The following is an 18167-nucleotide window of genomic DNA, read 5'->3' as shown; positions in this document are numbered from 1 at the left end:
AAATTATAAATATCATTTATCACATTAACAAAAGTGAAAAGCCATATGATCATCTCAATAGATTCTGAAGATCATTTAATAAAATTCAACACCCATTCATAATTAATAACTAACAGCATATAAGAATACAAAAGAACTTCCTCTTTGATAAAGATTATCTACTGAAAACTTACAGCAAGCATAATTTGTTATAGTGAGATACTGAAATCTGAATTAGGAAAAGTAACCACTATCATTACTATTAGTTAACATTCTGCTGCAGGTTCTAGCAGCATAAAAGAAAAGAAAAGAAAAAAAAAAGAAAGGGTACATAGGTTGCAAAGAAAAAAAAACTCTTATTTTGTCTCAAATAGATCTATATAGAGAAAACTCAAAGAAAAATCACTGAAAATAATATTATAAAGGTGCCTGAGGGCCGGGCGCTGTGGCTCAAGCCTGTAATCCCAGCACTTTGGGAGGCTGAGGCAGGTGGATCACAAGGTCAAGAGATTGAGACCATCCTGGTCAACATGGTGAAACCCCGTCTCTACTAAAGATACAAAAAATTAGCTGGGCATGGTGGCACGTGCCTGTAATCCCAGCTACTCAGGAGGCTGAGGCAAGAGAACTGCCTGAACCCAGGAGGTGGAGGTTGCGGTGAGATCACCCCATTGCACTCCAGCCTGGGTAACAAGAGCAAAAACTCCGTCTCAAAAACAAACAAACAAAAAGGTGCCTGATCTATTACAATCAACATATAAAAATCAATTCCACTTCTTTCTTTTTTAATTGTACATATTTATGGGGTACAGTGTGATTTTTTTTTACATGTATCCATGTGTAATAATCAAACAGGGTAATCAGCATATCCATCACCTCAAATGTTTATCATTTCTTTGTGTTAGACACATTCAAAATCTTCTCTTCCAGCTATTTGAAAATACACAATAGATTGTTGTTAATTATGGTCACCCTACAGTGCTACAGAACACTGTAACTTATTTCTATATTTAGCTGTACTTTTGTATCCATTAACCAACCTCCGGCTATCCCCACTATCTCCTTACATGTCCCTGCCTCTGGTACCAAATATTCTACTTTCTATTTCTATGAGATCAATGTTTTTATCTTCCATATGAGTAAGAACACGAAGTGTTTATATTTCTGTGCCTGGCTTATTTCACTTAATATACAATGTCCTTCAAGTTTATCCATGTTGGTGCAAATGAGATGATTTTGTTATTTTTTTTAATAGCTAAATAGTATTCTACTGCGTATATATGCCACATTTTCTTTATCTAGTCATCTGTTGATGGACACAAGTTGATTCCATCTTGGTTCTTGTGAATAGTCCTGCAATAAACATAGGAGTAAAAATAAAATATCTCTTCAACATAATATCTCTTCGACATAGCCATAATTTCCTTTGGATATATACCCAGTAGTGAGATTGCTGGATCATATGGTAGTTCTATTTTCAGTTTTTTGAAGAATCTCTGCACTGTTTTTTATAGTGCCTGGAACACTAATTTACAACAGTGTATGCATTCCCCTTTCGGTGCATTCCTGTCAGCATTTATTTTTTTCTCTTTTTGATAATAGCCAAAATGAGATACTATTTCATTGTGTTGTTGGTTTGCAATTCCTTGAGATTAGTGGTGTTGAGTGTTCTTTTCCCATATACCTGTTGGCCACTTGTGTCTTGTTTTGAGAGATGTCTATTTGGCTCTTTTGCCCATTTTTAAAATTGGATTTTGTTTTTTTTGCTGCTCAGTCGTTTGAGGTCCTTGTATATTCTAAATATTAATCCCTTGTCAGAGGAACAGTTTTCCAACATCTTCTGAAGGCTGTCTCTTCATACTGTTGATTGCTTCTTTTACTGTGCTGAATCCTTTTAGTTTGATACAATCCTATTTGTCCATTTTGGCTTTTATTGCCTATGCTTTTGAGGTTTTCTCCATAAAACCTTCAACCAGATCAGGGTATCGAAATGTTTCCTCCATGTTTTCTTCTAGTAGTTTCATACTTTCAGGTCTTACATTTAAGTCTTTTAGCCATTACGGGTCTAGTTTCACTTTCTGCATATGAATATCAGTTTTCAACTGCTGTACATAGAAGTCAATTCAATTTCTATATACAGCAACAAATAATTTTAAGTATAACTTAAGAATAGTTATCATTTACACTCTTATTGAGAACGATAAGTTTCTTAGGAATAAACACAAAAGTTTTCTTAGATCTCTATAAAAAAAATTACAGTGTTTTTGAAGGACATTAAAACTATCCTAATAGGGAAATTTTGACATGCTAGGATTTGAATTATTTAATCTCATAAAGATAACAATTCTCTCCAAATTGATATACAGAGTCAAAGTAATCTCAACCACATTCCCAATAGCTAGCTGTTGAAGAAACATAAGTGGGTTCTCTATTATACTGACAAATATACATTGCTATTTGTGGAATGGCAGAAAACCAAGAATGGCTAAGGCACTCTAGATGAAGAAAAGACAATGAAGCACCGTATCATATATTGAGACTTATTCAAAGCTTATAATAATGACATTCGTTGTTAGTGCAGGAATGAATAAACCTATAAAATGAAAAGAGTGCAGTAAAGATACATAAGTTTATTCACATATGGGAATTTGATATATGACAGAGATGGTACTAGACTTCCCCTACCGCGATCATGAACAGAAAGAAGGAAGCAATACTAATTCTGAACCATCCCCCAGAGACCAGAGGTTACAAAGAGCAACACCGTAGCTAATGATTTACCACTTGCAGAGTCTTTTGGTAAATCATAATAGTGAATTTGCACATTTTTTGGTTAATGCAAATTCTGTTATGGTTTGTTAATTACATGATTCATTATGTTAACCCATTAATGTTCAGCTCAGTGGAGAAATTATTTTCTTTTTTTAAGATTTAGAATAAAGGCAGGGTACATTGTGATGTTTCTGTTTTTGTTGTTTATTTTCTTTTTTAGCAGTACCTTTTTGGCTTTTTAATGTTTACTTTGTTTATATCTTTGTGAAACAATCTAATAGTTTTAAGCAAGAAAGATTCCTAGTCTGCAATTAAATACGTATGGTGACTACGTGGAACACTAATCAAACCTTTAGTGTCCTTTCTAAGAGTTAGCTTCTAAGGAAGATGCATTTTTCTACCTCAGTTCAATCATCATTAGCATCTTACCTTCCACTGCACTGAAGGCGCACCTAGCATGACAGTGGCCAGCTCTTGCCTGAATCCCAAAAATTAGACTTATATAGATGATAGCCCCAGAAAGACTCATGGCATCTCAACACGGGAGACGCAACTTTTGATGCTGGCTTGCACTCTTGCTTCTTGTCATTTTGCGTTTAGTAGGCCAAAGCTAATGCTTCTCCAGTAGAATTTCAGATGCTGACATTTCCAGAAACAAAGAACATATTTAAGTAAATTAATCTCCTGATAGCAAAGTTATCAACTTTGAAATCCTAGACTGGTTTCAACTTTCACTGTTAAAGTCACAATAATGTAACATTGCCAAAAAATGCTACATCCCCTCAAAGCAAGCAAATATATCATATGAATACTTTTGGCCCTATCAACAATTTCCCCAATTCAGCTAATTTTTGTAAGCTTAGAAACATTTATTTTTATTTATTAAATTGTCAGTGCTAAGAAAGTTTTATTTTTAATGATCATTGACATTAAGGTTAGTTGGATTTGATAGACTAATATGCTGTTATGAATTTAATTATTAATATTACATTCATTTCTCAGCTAGTTTATAGTAATTTCATATTTGGACCTGCAAAAATACATAATTATATTATCTATCTCCCAAAGCACACTCTCTCAGAGGTGAAGTATGCAATTTCAAGATGATAGGTAATTGTGCTTAATACAATTACAGCCTCAAAGTAACCATTATGTTGGCCTATTTATAATATTATCTAAACAGCATATTTAACTCAATTAGGAAAAATTAACTGACCTGCTGCAAGTATTCAATATTATCATATGACTCTGCATTTTACTTATATATTTTAAAGTCCATAGTGTATAAAAAAACTGACAAATATCCAAGACTGGACAATTATGTATCAGTACTGTTGCCAGGTCCAAGGAAAATATCCCTCAATTTTTGGTTTTCAAGAGAGGCCATCAGATCACAAAACCACAATAAGATCACAATTAAGGCATGCAAACTGGCCTGTTTTAATTCCATTATGCTTGTAATTTACTTTGAGAAAAAATTCATATAACATAAAATATATCATTTTAAAAAGAGCACAATTCAGTGGCTTCTAGTATATTCAATACTGTGCAACCAGCATCACTGCAATTCCAGGGCATTTCTATCACCCCAAAAAGTACCTGTTAGTCTCTTCCAGATCAGTTCCTCTCCCTATCCCCTGGAAACTGCTAATCTACTTTATGTCTCTGTGGATTTGCCTATTCTGGAGATTTCATTAAAGTAAAATCAAATTATATATAGCCTTTTGTGTCTGGCTTCTAATTGGAATAGTTCTCAAGATTCATTCATGGTGTAGTGTGTATCAGTAGTTTCTTCTTTTTTATAAATGAGTAACATTTCATTGCATGGATATATCACATTTTGTTTATCCATTCATTAGCTGACGGATATTTGGGTTGTTTCCACTTTTCAGTTATTGTAAATGCTGCTAGGAATATTCACATACAAGTTTTGTGTAGACTTGTGGGTTGTCTTTTTACTTTCTTCAGAGTCCTTTAATGCATAAATGTTAAAATTTTAATAAAAACCAATCTATTTTTTCTTTGCATGCTTGCACTTTTGGTGTCATAGTTAAGAAACTGTTACCTAACATAAGACCATCTACATTTCCTTCTGAGAGATTTACAGTTTTAGCTCTTATATTCAGATCTTTCATCTATTTTTAGTTAATTTTTGTATATGACATAAGGATAGATTTCCAGTTGTCACAGCCCCATTTTTAAAAAATAATTCTTTCCCCCCATTGAATGGTCTCAGAAGCCTTGTTAAAAAAAAATCAATTGAGCATAGATATATAGGTTTATTTCTGGACTCTTAAATTTTATTCCACTGAACTACATGTCTCTTCTTATGCCAGTACCACACTATTTTGATAACTAGAGCACTATAATAAGTTTTGATATTCGGAAGTTTCAAGTTGGATTGGCTATTTACAGTCCTCTGTATATCCAAATAAATTCTAGAATCAGCTTGCCCATTTCTTAAAAACAAACAACAATAATAAAAAAACCAGGCAGATGAAATTTTGATAGGAATTGCACTTAATCTGTAGATCAGTTTGGGGGGATATTGTCATGGTAATAATAAGTCTTCTGATCAATGAACATAGGATGTCTTGCTATTTATTTAGGTCATCTTTAATTTCTTTCAACAGCATTTTGTAGCTTCCAGTGGATAAATATTTCACTTCTGTGGTTTATTCTTAAGTATTTTATTCTTTTTGGTGTTACTGTAATGAAATTTTCTTAATGTTCAGATTGTTCTCTGCTAGTGTATACAACAGATATTTGCACAGTGAACTTATATCCTACAATGTTGCTAAGCTTATTAGTTCTAATAGTTTTAGGGCTTTTAAAAAACATTCTTTAGGATGTTATATATATTTTTTGATATTTTGTGTGTATGTATATAAATACATATATATGTATATATATAACCATGGTATCTACAAATCAACATAGTTTTACTTCTTTCTTTTCAATCTAAGTGTCTTTTGTTTCTTTTTCTCAGCTAATTGCTATAGCTATAATATCAAGTATAATGCAGAGTAGAACTGTTGAGCATGTATATCTTGTTCATGATCTCAGGAAGAAAGCTTTCAACTTTTCACCAGTAAGTATGTTAGCTGTGGACTTATTCATAGATTCCTTTCATCAGTTTGAGGAAGTTCCCTTTTATTAGTGTTTTTGTTTGTTTGTTTGTTTAACGATAAAAGGGTGTTTCTTTCATTTAAGTCTCACTCTGTCACCTGGGTTGGAGTGTAGTGGCATAATCATAGCTCACTGCAGACTCAACCTGGGAGGCATGAGTCACTATGCCTAGCTGGTGCTGGATTTTATCAAATACTTTTTCTACAATCATTGAGGTGATCATACATTTTATTAATATGATGTAGTACATTAATTGCCTTTCATATATTCGATTGACCTTATATTCCTGAGACAAATTCACTTGGTTATAGCATATAATTTTTTAAAATATTGCTGGATTCTGTTTGCTAGTATATTGTTGAGAATTTTGCATAGATATTCATAAGAGATATTGGACTGTAGTTTTCTTGTGACATCTTGCCTGCCTTTGTTGTACCAATAACAAATATTAGCCTCATAGAATAAACACATTAGGATGTGTTCCCTCCTCTTTTTTGGGATAAATTTGATTAGAGTTAGTATTAATTTCTTTTTGAATGTCTAATAGATTTCACCAGTAATGACATCTAGTAGAATTCACCCATGAAACCACTAGTGAATTCACCAGTGAAGCACTTCACTGGGCTTTGTTGTTGTTCGGAGTTTTTTGGTTACTGATTCCACCTTGTTGCCATAGGTCTATTCAGATTTTATATTTCCTTGAGTTGATTTTGGTACTTCGTGTTTTTCTAGATATTTGTCCACTTTCACTTGTTTGCATATTATTATTAATTCTGTTATCCTTTTTTCTGTAAGTTCAGTAGTAATGTCCCCTTTTTCACATTTTAGTAATTTGAGTCTTTTTTAATTGTTCAGTCAGCTAAAGATTAGTCAATGTTTCTATCCTTTCAAAGAATTAAATTTTGGTTTTGTTCATCTTCTGTATCATTTTTTCTCATCTCTCTTGTATTTGTCTCTGTTATAATCTTTATTATTTCCTTCTTTCTTGCATTAGGTTTGGTTTGTTCTTCTGCTTCTTAAGGTTATTGATTAGGTTACTAATTTATTTCTTTCTCTTTAATGTAGGCTATATATTTCCCTTAGAACTATTTTTGCTACATTTCATAAGATTTGTTATGGTTTTTCATTACAAACTTTCAAAGTATTTTCTAGTTTCCTTTGTGATTTCTTCCTTGGCCCACTGGGTGTGTGTTGTTTAATTTCCACATATTTGTATATTAAAAACATTTCTTTTTGTTATTAATTTACAATTTCATGTCATTGTTGTTGAAAACATACTTTGTATAATTTCAATCTTTTAAAATGTATTGAGACTTGTGGCATAACATATGGTCTATCTTGGTGAGTGTTCTACGTGCACTTGAGAGGAATGTGTACCCTGTTGTTGTTGGGTGAAGTGTTCCACTGATGTCTATTAGATCTAGCTGATTTAGAATAGTTACTGAGTATTTGATTTCCTTGCTATACTTTACGTCTTTTGTGGATTTTTTTTCTTTTTGTCTAGTGTCCTTTCATTCAGCTCCAAGTACTCTGTTGAGCACTCACTTAGGGCAGGCCTGCCAGCAATGAATTCTCAGCTTTTGTTCATCTGGGAATGCCTTAATTTCTCCTATATTTTCACAGACAGTTTTGCCCAATATAGAATTCTGTGCTAAGCTTTTTCCCCCCAGCACTTCGAATATACCATGTAATGCCTTTTGGTTTCTACAGTTTCTGATGAGAAATTAGGTATTAAGTACAGAGGATCACTGGTACATTATGAGTTACATCTCTCTTGGTGTTTTCAAGATTCCCTCTACAACAGTTTGACTGTGTTGTGTCCCAGTGTAAATATTTTTAGTTTATCCAACTTGGAGCTCAGTGAACTTCCTGAATGTGTAATGTGTTACATCACATTTCCAGTATCCTGACAATATTTCTTCAAATATTCTTTCAGATCCTTTGTTTTTTTCTCTGAGACTTCCATTGTGTATTGTTGATGGTGTCCCACAGGTCTCTGAGGCTATTTTCTTTCATTCATATTTTTTTCCTTTTCCTCAAACTGGAACATCTCAATTGACCTACTTTCAAGGTTTCTGAGATTTTTCTTCTGCCTGCTCAAAACTGTTTTTATCCCTGATAGTGAATTGAATTGTTTGTGTCCTGTAATTCTCATGTCCAAGTAAGTTCCTTTTCCTAATTTCTATAAAATGTAACTTTAAATTATAACTTTAAAAATTATAAATTTATAAAATCTTTTTATAATTGTATCTCTTTATTATATTCTGTATTTGGTGAGACACTCTTCTTATACTTTAGTTCTTCAGACTTGGTTTCCTTAAATCCTTGAGCATATTTAAAACAGTTAAAATCTTTGCCAGTAAGTTCAGTATCTAGGCTTTCTGTTGGAAATCAGATTCTCTTGCCTCACCCCATTTGTTGTTGCTGCCCTTTACAGCTGTAATTATATTTAGTGACTTTCATAAACTCATTCTATAAAATCTGTATTGTTATGTGTGACCACTTATATGTTTGATTCATTAGCTTAATTGTCAAGTAATGACTGGATGAAGATTTCCTTAAATGACTAAAACCAAAAAATTGCTCAGTCTTTGCTGAAGGGCTCTGTGTGCCTGTTGGAACATGTCTTGAACACTCAGCCAGGCGGCTTCTAACTTTTCTTTTGCCTTCATTCCCTGCTTGCTCAGATCCTCAAAGTCAGGCAGAGGTGAGAGATTAGGGTCTCTGGTTGTTTGTGAGCATGCACACAGTCCTAAACATGTACAGAGCCTTCTGGATTTCCAGAAAATATGTCAGAGTTTTTTGAAGTCCTTATGAACATCTCATTCCCAAACTTTCCTCCAAAGCTTTCTGGTTAGTTTACTGCTTGCCCCAGCTGCTACCCATTGCTTCATGTAGCAGTGGCAGGTAAATATTTTAAATAAATTCCCCACCCCCACTCCCGTAGAGGATCAGTTCCATAACAGGCAAGATAAATTGTGAATCAGTTTTCCTGGGAGTTATCAGATGGCTCAAACAAGGACTATCTCCAAATAAGGTCCATTCTGCTCTTTCTCATACCATGAATGTGGTATGTTCTTTTCAAGACTATTGCTGAACTAGGGAGCAAGATATGGAACTGGCATAAGTTAAAGAGCCAAAATGCTTGTTGTTCTTACTAACATTTGGCATTTTTTTTTTTAAGTAACTCAGGTTACTATGAGTTTTTGATTAGTTTCTAGAGTACTGAAAAAGTTGAGTTTGACCATTTTTTTAAAGGCCAGTTTTACTGCTACCTTTATGAGGGCACAAAATTTTTAAATTCCTTAATCTACCATTTTTGCTCTCACCATGCTATTATATAATTTTACACCTTAACCAAATAGACAGTTAATAGAACCCAGTCATTATGATAATCTCAGACTAAACAATGGATAGTTGTGGTCTGAAACTGTTTTCTGTGCTCTCAACCTCTTATATACCAAGGACATCTGGTTGAATTATAAAGGGTATTAGTTCACTGTTTTTTCTTGGCAACATGTACAAGCAATCTACCAAATTGCATTATGTTTATTTATAATACATGTAACTATCTCTGTGCAAGACTGGGAATTCCTCAATGGGAAACACATGATTTCGCTCTATTTTTGAACTCTGATGCTTATCACAGAGCCTAGTACCTACTAGATACTTAAAAAATGTGTTTAATAATAAGACTAATGAAAAAAAAAATAGCTACTATATATTGAGTTCTAACTTTAGCCCAGGCCCTATGCCAAGCAAGTTTCTAAACTATTTTTTAAAATTGTAAAATATACAAATTAAAGTTTATATAACATATATTAAAAATGTTAAAGAATATTTAAACAGTACTAACAACCTAGTACAAGAATAAAACATTATCAGTAACTTCAACACATCCTGTGCTTCCCTCTCCATAATCTTAAATTGTATTAATCATTTCCTATATTTTCCTTACATATTTATCATATGTATATCTATGAATAATATATCACTTTACACTGTGCTAAAAATTCTATACAAGTATTATATTATTCTGATTTTTTTCCTCAACATTACGTATTTGAAAACCTTTCATTTTCTCACTGCTGCTCTCCATCATATGGATATATCTAAAGACATTTAAGCTTTAACATTATTCTGGATAGAATGGGCTGAAGTAATAAATCCCTAAAGGATGGATTAAAAAAAAGCATCCAGGATCAAGCCCTAAAGTATGCCAACTTTTAGAAATCATATAGAGGCAAAAGAGTCAGGGAAGAAGGTCAAAAGGGGGTTAGACTAATGAAATGAAAAGAAAATCAGGAGAAAGTGGTGCCATGGAAGCCTGGAAAGGATAGAATTTCAAACAGAAATGGTGTGGAGTGACAGAGAGTTCAATAAGTAGAGATACAGAAGAATCTGCTGGATCTGACAACATAGAGCACTGATGAAAAGCTTATCAGGTACGTTTCAGTGTAGTGGTGAGAGACAAACTATACTGGGATACTTTAAAGACAGAATGAGAAATGAGGAAGTAGATGACAGCATGTCTAAACCAGAAAAGGAAGCAGAGAAATGGAGGTGTTAGGATCTCAGAGGTAGAGAGTTTTAAAAAATATTATGAACATTACAACGTTATGTATGACATTGAGAATAATCCTAGAGAGAGGCCAGCTGTTGCTGAAGCAAAATGAAGGGATAATCCAAAAAGAGAAGACTCTGATAAGAAGATGAGAAATGCAAGTCCGAGCATAAAGGGAATATCCTGTCATAGAAAGAGAGATAACATCTCAAGGGCAAAACGAGGGAGGAGAGAAGATGGGTGTGATGCTTGAGAATAGGAAAATGAGGAAGATTATATAATAGTTTCTAATCTTGGTGAATTATGAAGGATATTAACTGAGAATGTGGATAAAAAAGTCCCCTGGAAACATGCAAAGGTAAGTTTGCCAAAGAAACAGAGTAGAATTACAAAGCAATATTGAGTGTCTGTCTTGGTTCATTTGGACGGCTGTACCCAAATACCATAAACTAAGTGGCTTATACAAACAACAGACATTTATTTCTCCCGTTCTGGAGGCTGGAAAGCCCAAAATCTAGGTGTCAAAAGATCTGGTGTTTAGTGAAGGCCCGCTTCCTCAGTGATGGCTGTCTTCTCACTGTAACGTCACATGGTAGAGAGGACAGGGATCTCTTGAGCCTCTTGGGTAAGAGTACTCATCCCATTCATGAGGGCTGCATCCTGAAAACCTAATCACCTCTCAAAAAACCCACCTCCTAATACACTCAGGTATGAAGATTTCAACATGAATTTGGAGAAACATTTTTCAAACTATAGCAGTGCCCATTTGAACACTAAAATCATGCATTTCGAGTGAAGTCAATCAGTTCATTTGTGTCATCTTCTTCCTCAGGTAATATCCACCTGCTCAAGTGAAGGCATAGAGAAAGAAATGGAAAAGGTCAACCACACAAGGGTTTTGCCATTCAAACACCTTTCCTCTCTGAAAGAAGGGCAGACATGCATTTTCTAGGTTATACTTATGCCGAATGAAAATAGTTCAAAATACAAAAAATGGAGTAATAGCAAATTTAGGTGTTACGTTAATGGATTACTACTTCCAATTTTTTATTTTGCCTTAGTTCTCAAGATCATATATAGCACATTTTGCCTGTGAGTCTTTCACTAATTATCTCAGTTTTGCCCTATATTGTACTTCCATTTCTATTAGTGCATTTTCTAAAAACACATAAATAGGATATGTATCTATAGGATAACTGCAATGATTGCTGCTCTAGAAATATTTTATTTGAAAAAAAAAGGGTAAAAAGCAAAATATACTTTTCCCCTACAAAACAAAGGAGTTCACTTATGGCAAGGTGTTAATCTTCTTTTCACTGTAGAAATAAAGCAAAATATACTTTTCCCCTATAAAACAAAGGAGTTCACTTATGGCAAGGTGTTAATCTTCTTTTCACTGTAGAAATAAATTATATAAAATTTAAGTTCTTGATTTATACTTTATTTTCTGTCTTTTATATATAACACATACTCATTGAAGGGAAACGACTAAAAATACAGATTTATACCTAAATGGGTAATGATTACATAATCATTCTGACTCCAAAAAGAATTGTATTAGTTATAAACAAGTATAAACTTCAAATAGGCCATATAAATACTAATTTGTTATATACAACATAATTTTCTACAAATATTAGTTTTATGCTATTACTTTTCAAAATATTTCAAACCAGTTATTTTTTTCCTTGTGCTTCAGTTTTCTCATTTGTAATTTAGGGACTTACTCCTTTTTATAGATATACTAGAAATTAAGCTTTTTTCTGCTGATAAGAATGTCAAATCAGGCACATTGGGACTTATCCCTTTAAAAATACAGTCATTTTGAATCTTCCTAATAGGTAATGGTCTGAAGTCAGAGTCCAGTTACACCATGGAGATAAGACACACTGCCCACTGGCAACTCCTCCTCTGGTAGTTTTTTTCCTCCAGTGTTTGAACAGATCATTGTTTCTTTCTTTTTTTTGAGACAGAGTTTCGCTCTTGTTACCCAGGCTGGAGTGCAATGGTGCAATCTTGGCTCACCGCAACCTCCGCCTCCTGGGTTCAGGCAATTTTCCTGCCTCAGCCTCCTGAGTAGCTGGGATTACAGGCACACACCACCGTGCCCAGCTAATTTTTTGTATTTTTAGTAGAGACAGGGTTTCACCATGTTGACCAGGATGGTCTCGATCTCTTGACCTCGTGATCCACCCACCTTGGCCTCTCAAAGTGCTGGGATTACAGGTGTGACCCACCGCGGCCGGCCACCGTTTCTTTAGTTTGAACACCAGATAAAATTTGCAGTTGGTTGGATTTGGGACCCGTATTGTATGACAAATACCTATTCAAACAGCAGACTTAGACACAGCTCAGGCTGTCTCCACACCTAGAACTCATTGGAAAGGCTGAGCTCCACCTTGAGTTCCATCAAGGGCTCCCACAGAGTGGAATCCACCCTATTTAAATTACTTTTCACTCTCCTTTTTTTCTCATCATTGCTGAGTGTATATTTAAAATTGCATAAAAATGTATGCAGTCAAATATATACAGTATGCTAAAGTAGAACAGAAATGAGATTCACTGCCATATATCCCAGGAGCATAATTCACTGTTATTTTTCTCTCTTCTAACAACTCTTTAAGGGTAGCTATTTTGGGGACAGAGACATAGGCTAGGTTCAGATGCTACTAAGTATGCCTACTCATATTAATAAGAAAGCAAATGAATCTTTAGGTAAGGAGGCATTTATTAGGTCATATCCTTATACTAATTCTTAATTTAGACAGAATTTTTATATGCTGTTAATTTAGAACTAGTCTTGTAAAAAAAACATTCTTCAAACCTTTCATACTACCTTATGCTTCCTGAATACAGGGGAAACTGCAGAGCTGGAGAGATGGCTAACAAAAAAATAGAGCATCTCATATTTAGAATAGACACACAGCAATACAAACTCAGGTAAACATGTTACTTACTTCCATGTTACTGAGATAAAAAAATATTATCAAGACTCACAATCTTATGATACAAAGAAAACTGTAACTATCAAATTTTAAAGTAAAAATTCAAAGAATAAAAAATAATCTTCAGTGTTTTAGAAAGGCCCTATTTTGCGAACACAATGAAATAAGATAATCAGGAAAGAAGTGTCTGCACTTGCTGCGGCGATCTGTGAAGAATGTTCTCTGGATCTTTGTATTCATTGATTGGATTCATCACAGCTGCATACACTTCACCATAGGCTCTGCAGACTAATTCTGTGGACTGTTTTATGATCTGCTCTCTATAGATAAACAAAGCATAAACACATCATTTGAAAGAAATATATTTACTTAATAATTATAAAACAGCTTGACACTTCAATCAATACAGTTCATTTTCATTACCATTACACATACACTATTGAAGAATCACTATATGGCCACACAGTTAATCCTGATTTGGGATAAAATATATTTTTATATTTATTATTTATTAAATCTTTCTCCATTACTATATAGGTTCCAGAGGGCATGGACTGTGTTTTGTTCCTGAAATATAATGAACTGGTATATGTTTGTACCTGATAAACAGTGGACTGCTAAATAAAAAACAAAAACTTTGACCCAGTGTCAATGTATTGATATTGCAAAAGTAACTGGTAACACATTAAAAGAAAGATGCTTACAGTTGTTCAAATTTATCAACACTCTCATCTCCCATAAAAGTTGAACCGCTCTTTCACCCATAGTTTTTACACTAACAACCACATCTCCTAGCTTTCTCTTCATCTCTCTGTATTAACCCAAGCTAAAATGTGACACTTGCTCGCAACAAATCACAGCTTTCTCACAAACATACATTTCTACAAAAGCACACAAAAGAATAGTCTTGCAAATGTTTACAAAATTATCCAGCTGGAAAAAACAGTATTGGGTTTGTTAAACCTGCGACTACTCCCCACCCACTTCATGACTAACTTCCTGCCATCCGCAGCTGCTTGGACGATTCACACAACACTCTATCTCCTCATGAGAACACTGGCACTAGTTTTCTGATTTTTACAACTACATTAAGAGTGTGTCTTTAAAACTTTGCTTCCAGACCTCCTTTTCTTGTAGTTTCCTATTTCTGCTAATGGCATAGCGATGTCTTATTCCTTCAGCTCAGGCTCTAAAATGACCTCTTGCCTGGAGTACACGAAAAGCTCCTAGACGTGCGATGGTCTTCCCTCTTTCAGTCTCTTCCACAATCAACCCATCCTAAGCACTGTTGTTAGGTTAATCTTTCTGAGGCATACTTTCTATCACATCTCTCTTGTACCTAGGCCTTCTAAGAGCTTCAATGGCCTCCTTTGATTTCAGAGAAGCCAACATTCCTTCTCCTACCATTCACGATAATCCAACACTTTCCCTATCACTGCTCTAATTCCAGTGCAACCCCTGACTGTCCTCTCTGCTCTGGTCTTGCTGATCTCAGTTCCTTTACTCATACTTCATTTCCCTAGAATGCCTCTTTCACCACTTTTAACGGCTAATGTTCGGCAAAAATATTCTCTTATCCATGAAGTCTTGCCTGATCTTTAAAGCTTGAAACAATTACTTCCTTTGAGAATGTCCATGGCACTTTTTCTGTTCCTTACGTATGGCTTTTACCACTCCTAACTTATAATAAGCCTTCTACATTTTCTTGAATTGACGTTCAGATCCCAACAGCTTTGTTTTGAGAAGGGGTTAGTTCTGCATCAAATGTGTATGACTGCAATATAACCCAATTTCAAAATGTACTTTAAAAATTAATAATTACAGAAATATGTTGTTCATGTCTTACCTGTCCTGCAAATTTTCAAGTAACATGACACTGTTCATGTTCATATGTCCTTTAAAACCCAGCATATTTTAAATGTGACGGATGCTCAATAAATACATGTTCACTGAATGCTTGATGGAGAAAAATAACTTTTTCCTTATTTACAGTCCTATTCTGGGCTCTTGAGCCACCATCGTTTTTCATAAATGCTGAATCAGTGGCTATTTCAGGACAAACTGTCTCTTCACATAGTTAAGAGTACTTTACTGTGACTAGCCAGACTAACGTAATAGTTACAGCAGTAATAGTGTGTTGCCACACAAGTCATTGTCATGAAGTCACCATCAACAGAACACATTCTTTGTTTTTCTAGGAATTATGTTCTTGCATACAATGACTGTAACAAAATAATGCTAATAATGGAGAAAATAATACGTTTTTGAGATGATCTGTGGAAATATATGCATCCTGTAGTCTAGAACAGAACAAAAACAGGTGGATGGAATGAGGAAAGAAGTCCACTTATGATCTTGGAAGATAAATACACTGTTCTAATGGGGTCCAAACTCTTGGTGAGTTGAAGTAACTTGACATTTTCCAAAAACTGCTAAAGTTTCCAAAATGGCAGTGAGTAGAAAGAAAGACACGCTAAGTCAATTTTCTGAGTGGAGTAGGGTACAACTACCGGTTACACTACCTTTCTGTTGAAAGTTAAGGGATGATGGTAGAAACTGGTTTAGAAAACTACTTAACTAAACGAGGCTTGGAGATTTTTGTTTGTTTGTTTTGTTTGAGAAGAGTCTCACTTTGTCACCCAGGCTGGAGTGCAGTGGTGCAATTTTGGCTCACTGCAACCTCTGCTTCCCCAGTTCAAGCGATTCTCCTGCTTAAGCCTCCAAAGTAGCTGGGATTACAGGCATGTACCACTATGCCTGGCTAGTTTTTATATTTTTAGTATAGACAGGGTTTTACCATGTTGACCAGGCTGGTCTCAAACTCTTGACCTTGGGTTATCCACCCGCCTCAGCCTCCCAAAGCACTGGGATTATAGACATGGGCCACCGTGCCTGGCCTGGAGATAATTTTTGATCTATTGATTGGTAATTCCTATAATTAAATTTGCTTGACAATATAACAAAATAATGCAGAAATTATTCTTCATTAAAAAGTACTATAAACTAGTATTTTACAACTGTTAGATATAACATACATTTGATATCCACTTTTGCAACAAGTCAGATACTGGATTTTAGAACAATGTTCTTAGCTCTTTTCCAAGGGCAATAACATAGGTTTCTGAGAGGTGTATAAAGCATTCATTACTCATGCCTCATACTCAAGTCTATATTCAATCTCAATATACCATATATTTGATAGTATATAAGGAGTACACAGAAACAAGGCTATCTTTCTCATAAAAATATAAAATAAGAATAATGTACAATTATAAATGTTAAATATGACTTTTTAAAGTTCAGAGTAACTTGCAAATGTAGTTTTTGTTGAAACTTCTGAAGGAGCGAAATTTAAATTTCATTTTCAAGTCCTAGTGATGAAAAATTTTAAATTTACTGAAATTTAGTTGTAACTTGATACATTTATTTCTAAGCTAAATTAATTCACAAATGTCTGTAACAATGAAGCTGAAGATCCATTATAAGTCTGCAATAAAGAAAAATAAAATAAAGCAGTACTGCATAAACACAGATAATTAAATAAAACCAAGCCAGTTAAAACCAAGCAAGAGTTAATAATTATTTTTAAATTTGGTGTTAGATGGTATAGCACATCTTCATTCTGCTCCTCAGTTTAAGAAGCCACTGAGATAGCAAAGGGGTTAAAAAAAGAATATACATATGGTGGAGAAAAGGAAGAAACAGCAAAGCTGGTGGATAAAGAAATCTTCGTGTACCACAAGAAGGAAGGAGGAAGGAAAAAAAGCAAGGGATAAGGAACGGCTCCTCCTGGCCTGCTAACTGCTAAAGCCAACAGGATGGAAATAAATAGAAAAGGGAGATTCTCTAAAGTGAATCTGAGTCAAACTCAAACTATAAAGACCGAGCACTCTGGCTGAGAGTATGATTCCACATTTCTGAACAAACACGAGTTCATTTATCACTACCAAAGCAATAGGTTACTACACATACTTTCATTAAATATTTTCTAATTTGTTCTATATGGTACAGTACAGATAAAATGGTACAGTGGAAGAAGACTTAAGCTCCGCCACTTATTACTGTTGCCTTGAACAGGTAATTTAACCTCTTCAAGACTGCTTTCTCCACTATAAACCAACTACTGAACTAGTTAATCTTCATAAGGTACTTTGAGCTTTTAAGCTATTTTATTCCATTGAGAGTTAAGAGTATTTTAATGAGCTATTGTTTAAAATAAAACTATGTATGTGAATAAATATATTACATATACACACACATACATTATTTTGGGAAACTTAGACCTAACTTAGATGCTATTCTCTCATTATTTTGGGAACTGATATAAAAGCATATCAGTCGTTTAATAATGGATGTTTCTATAGTGCTACAACCAATTTATTCTCTTGCCAGTATACTATGCTTTTTATTTATCGTAATAATTACTATGTAAATTCATCCTTTATCTTAAGAAGAATATTAAGCACCTGTGATCTATCTATCTATATTGTCTGCCAGTCTGCCTGGTGTCTTAGCCCAAATTATTCACTAATTACTAATATCACACATGAAATACAGTCTCAAATAATAATGAATCATTATTGTGATAAATAGTCAATGTTCAAAATGGAAAAGTTTCCAGTATTCTAGGACTAAATCCAAAATGACCAACAAATCATCTCAGTTCAGTCATGTTCTTCTGAAAGTTTGGAACATCCTTATCGACTAAATACCCTACGCAGAGGCAGTGAGAGCAGTGCATGCTGAACCCTGTTCTAGTATGGGCATCCTGCTGATTT

The 18167-nt window shown here is 34.3% G+C and overlaps 1 protein-coding gene across 2 annotated transcripts in view; it reads right to left on the bottom strand.

The window, feature by feature from the left end:
- Positions 1–11863: 11863 nt before the first annotated feature.
- Positions 11864–18167, bottom strand: part of COG6 (component of oligomeric golgi complex 6) — a 98953-nt gene continuing 92649 nt past the window's right edge. For both annotated transcript variants that reach the window (XM_035302529.3, XM_002806886.6), the window contains exon 19: positions 11864–13709. In XM_035302529.3, the coding sequence (XP_035158420.1) occupies positions 13562–13709 (148 nt within the window). In that variant the 3' untranslated portion in view covers positions 11864–13561. The remainder of the gene's footprint in view (positions 13710–18167) is intronic.

The sequence above is a fragment of the Callithrix jacchus genome, chromosome 5 (assembly GCF_049354715.1).
Source record: "Callithrix jacchus isolate 240 chromosome 5, calJac240_pri, whole genome shotgun sequence".
Classification (NCBI taxonomy): Eukaryota; Metazoa; Chordata; class Mammalia; order Primates; family Cebidae; genus Callithrix; species Callithrix jacchus.
Note: the sequence above shows the minus strand (reverse complement) of the source record. Positions and strands in the feature narration are given on the sequence as shown.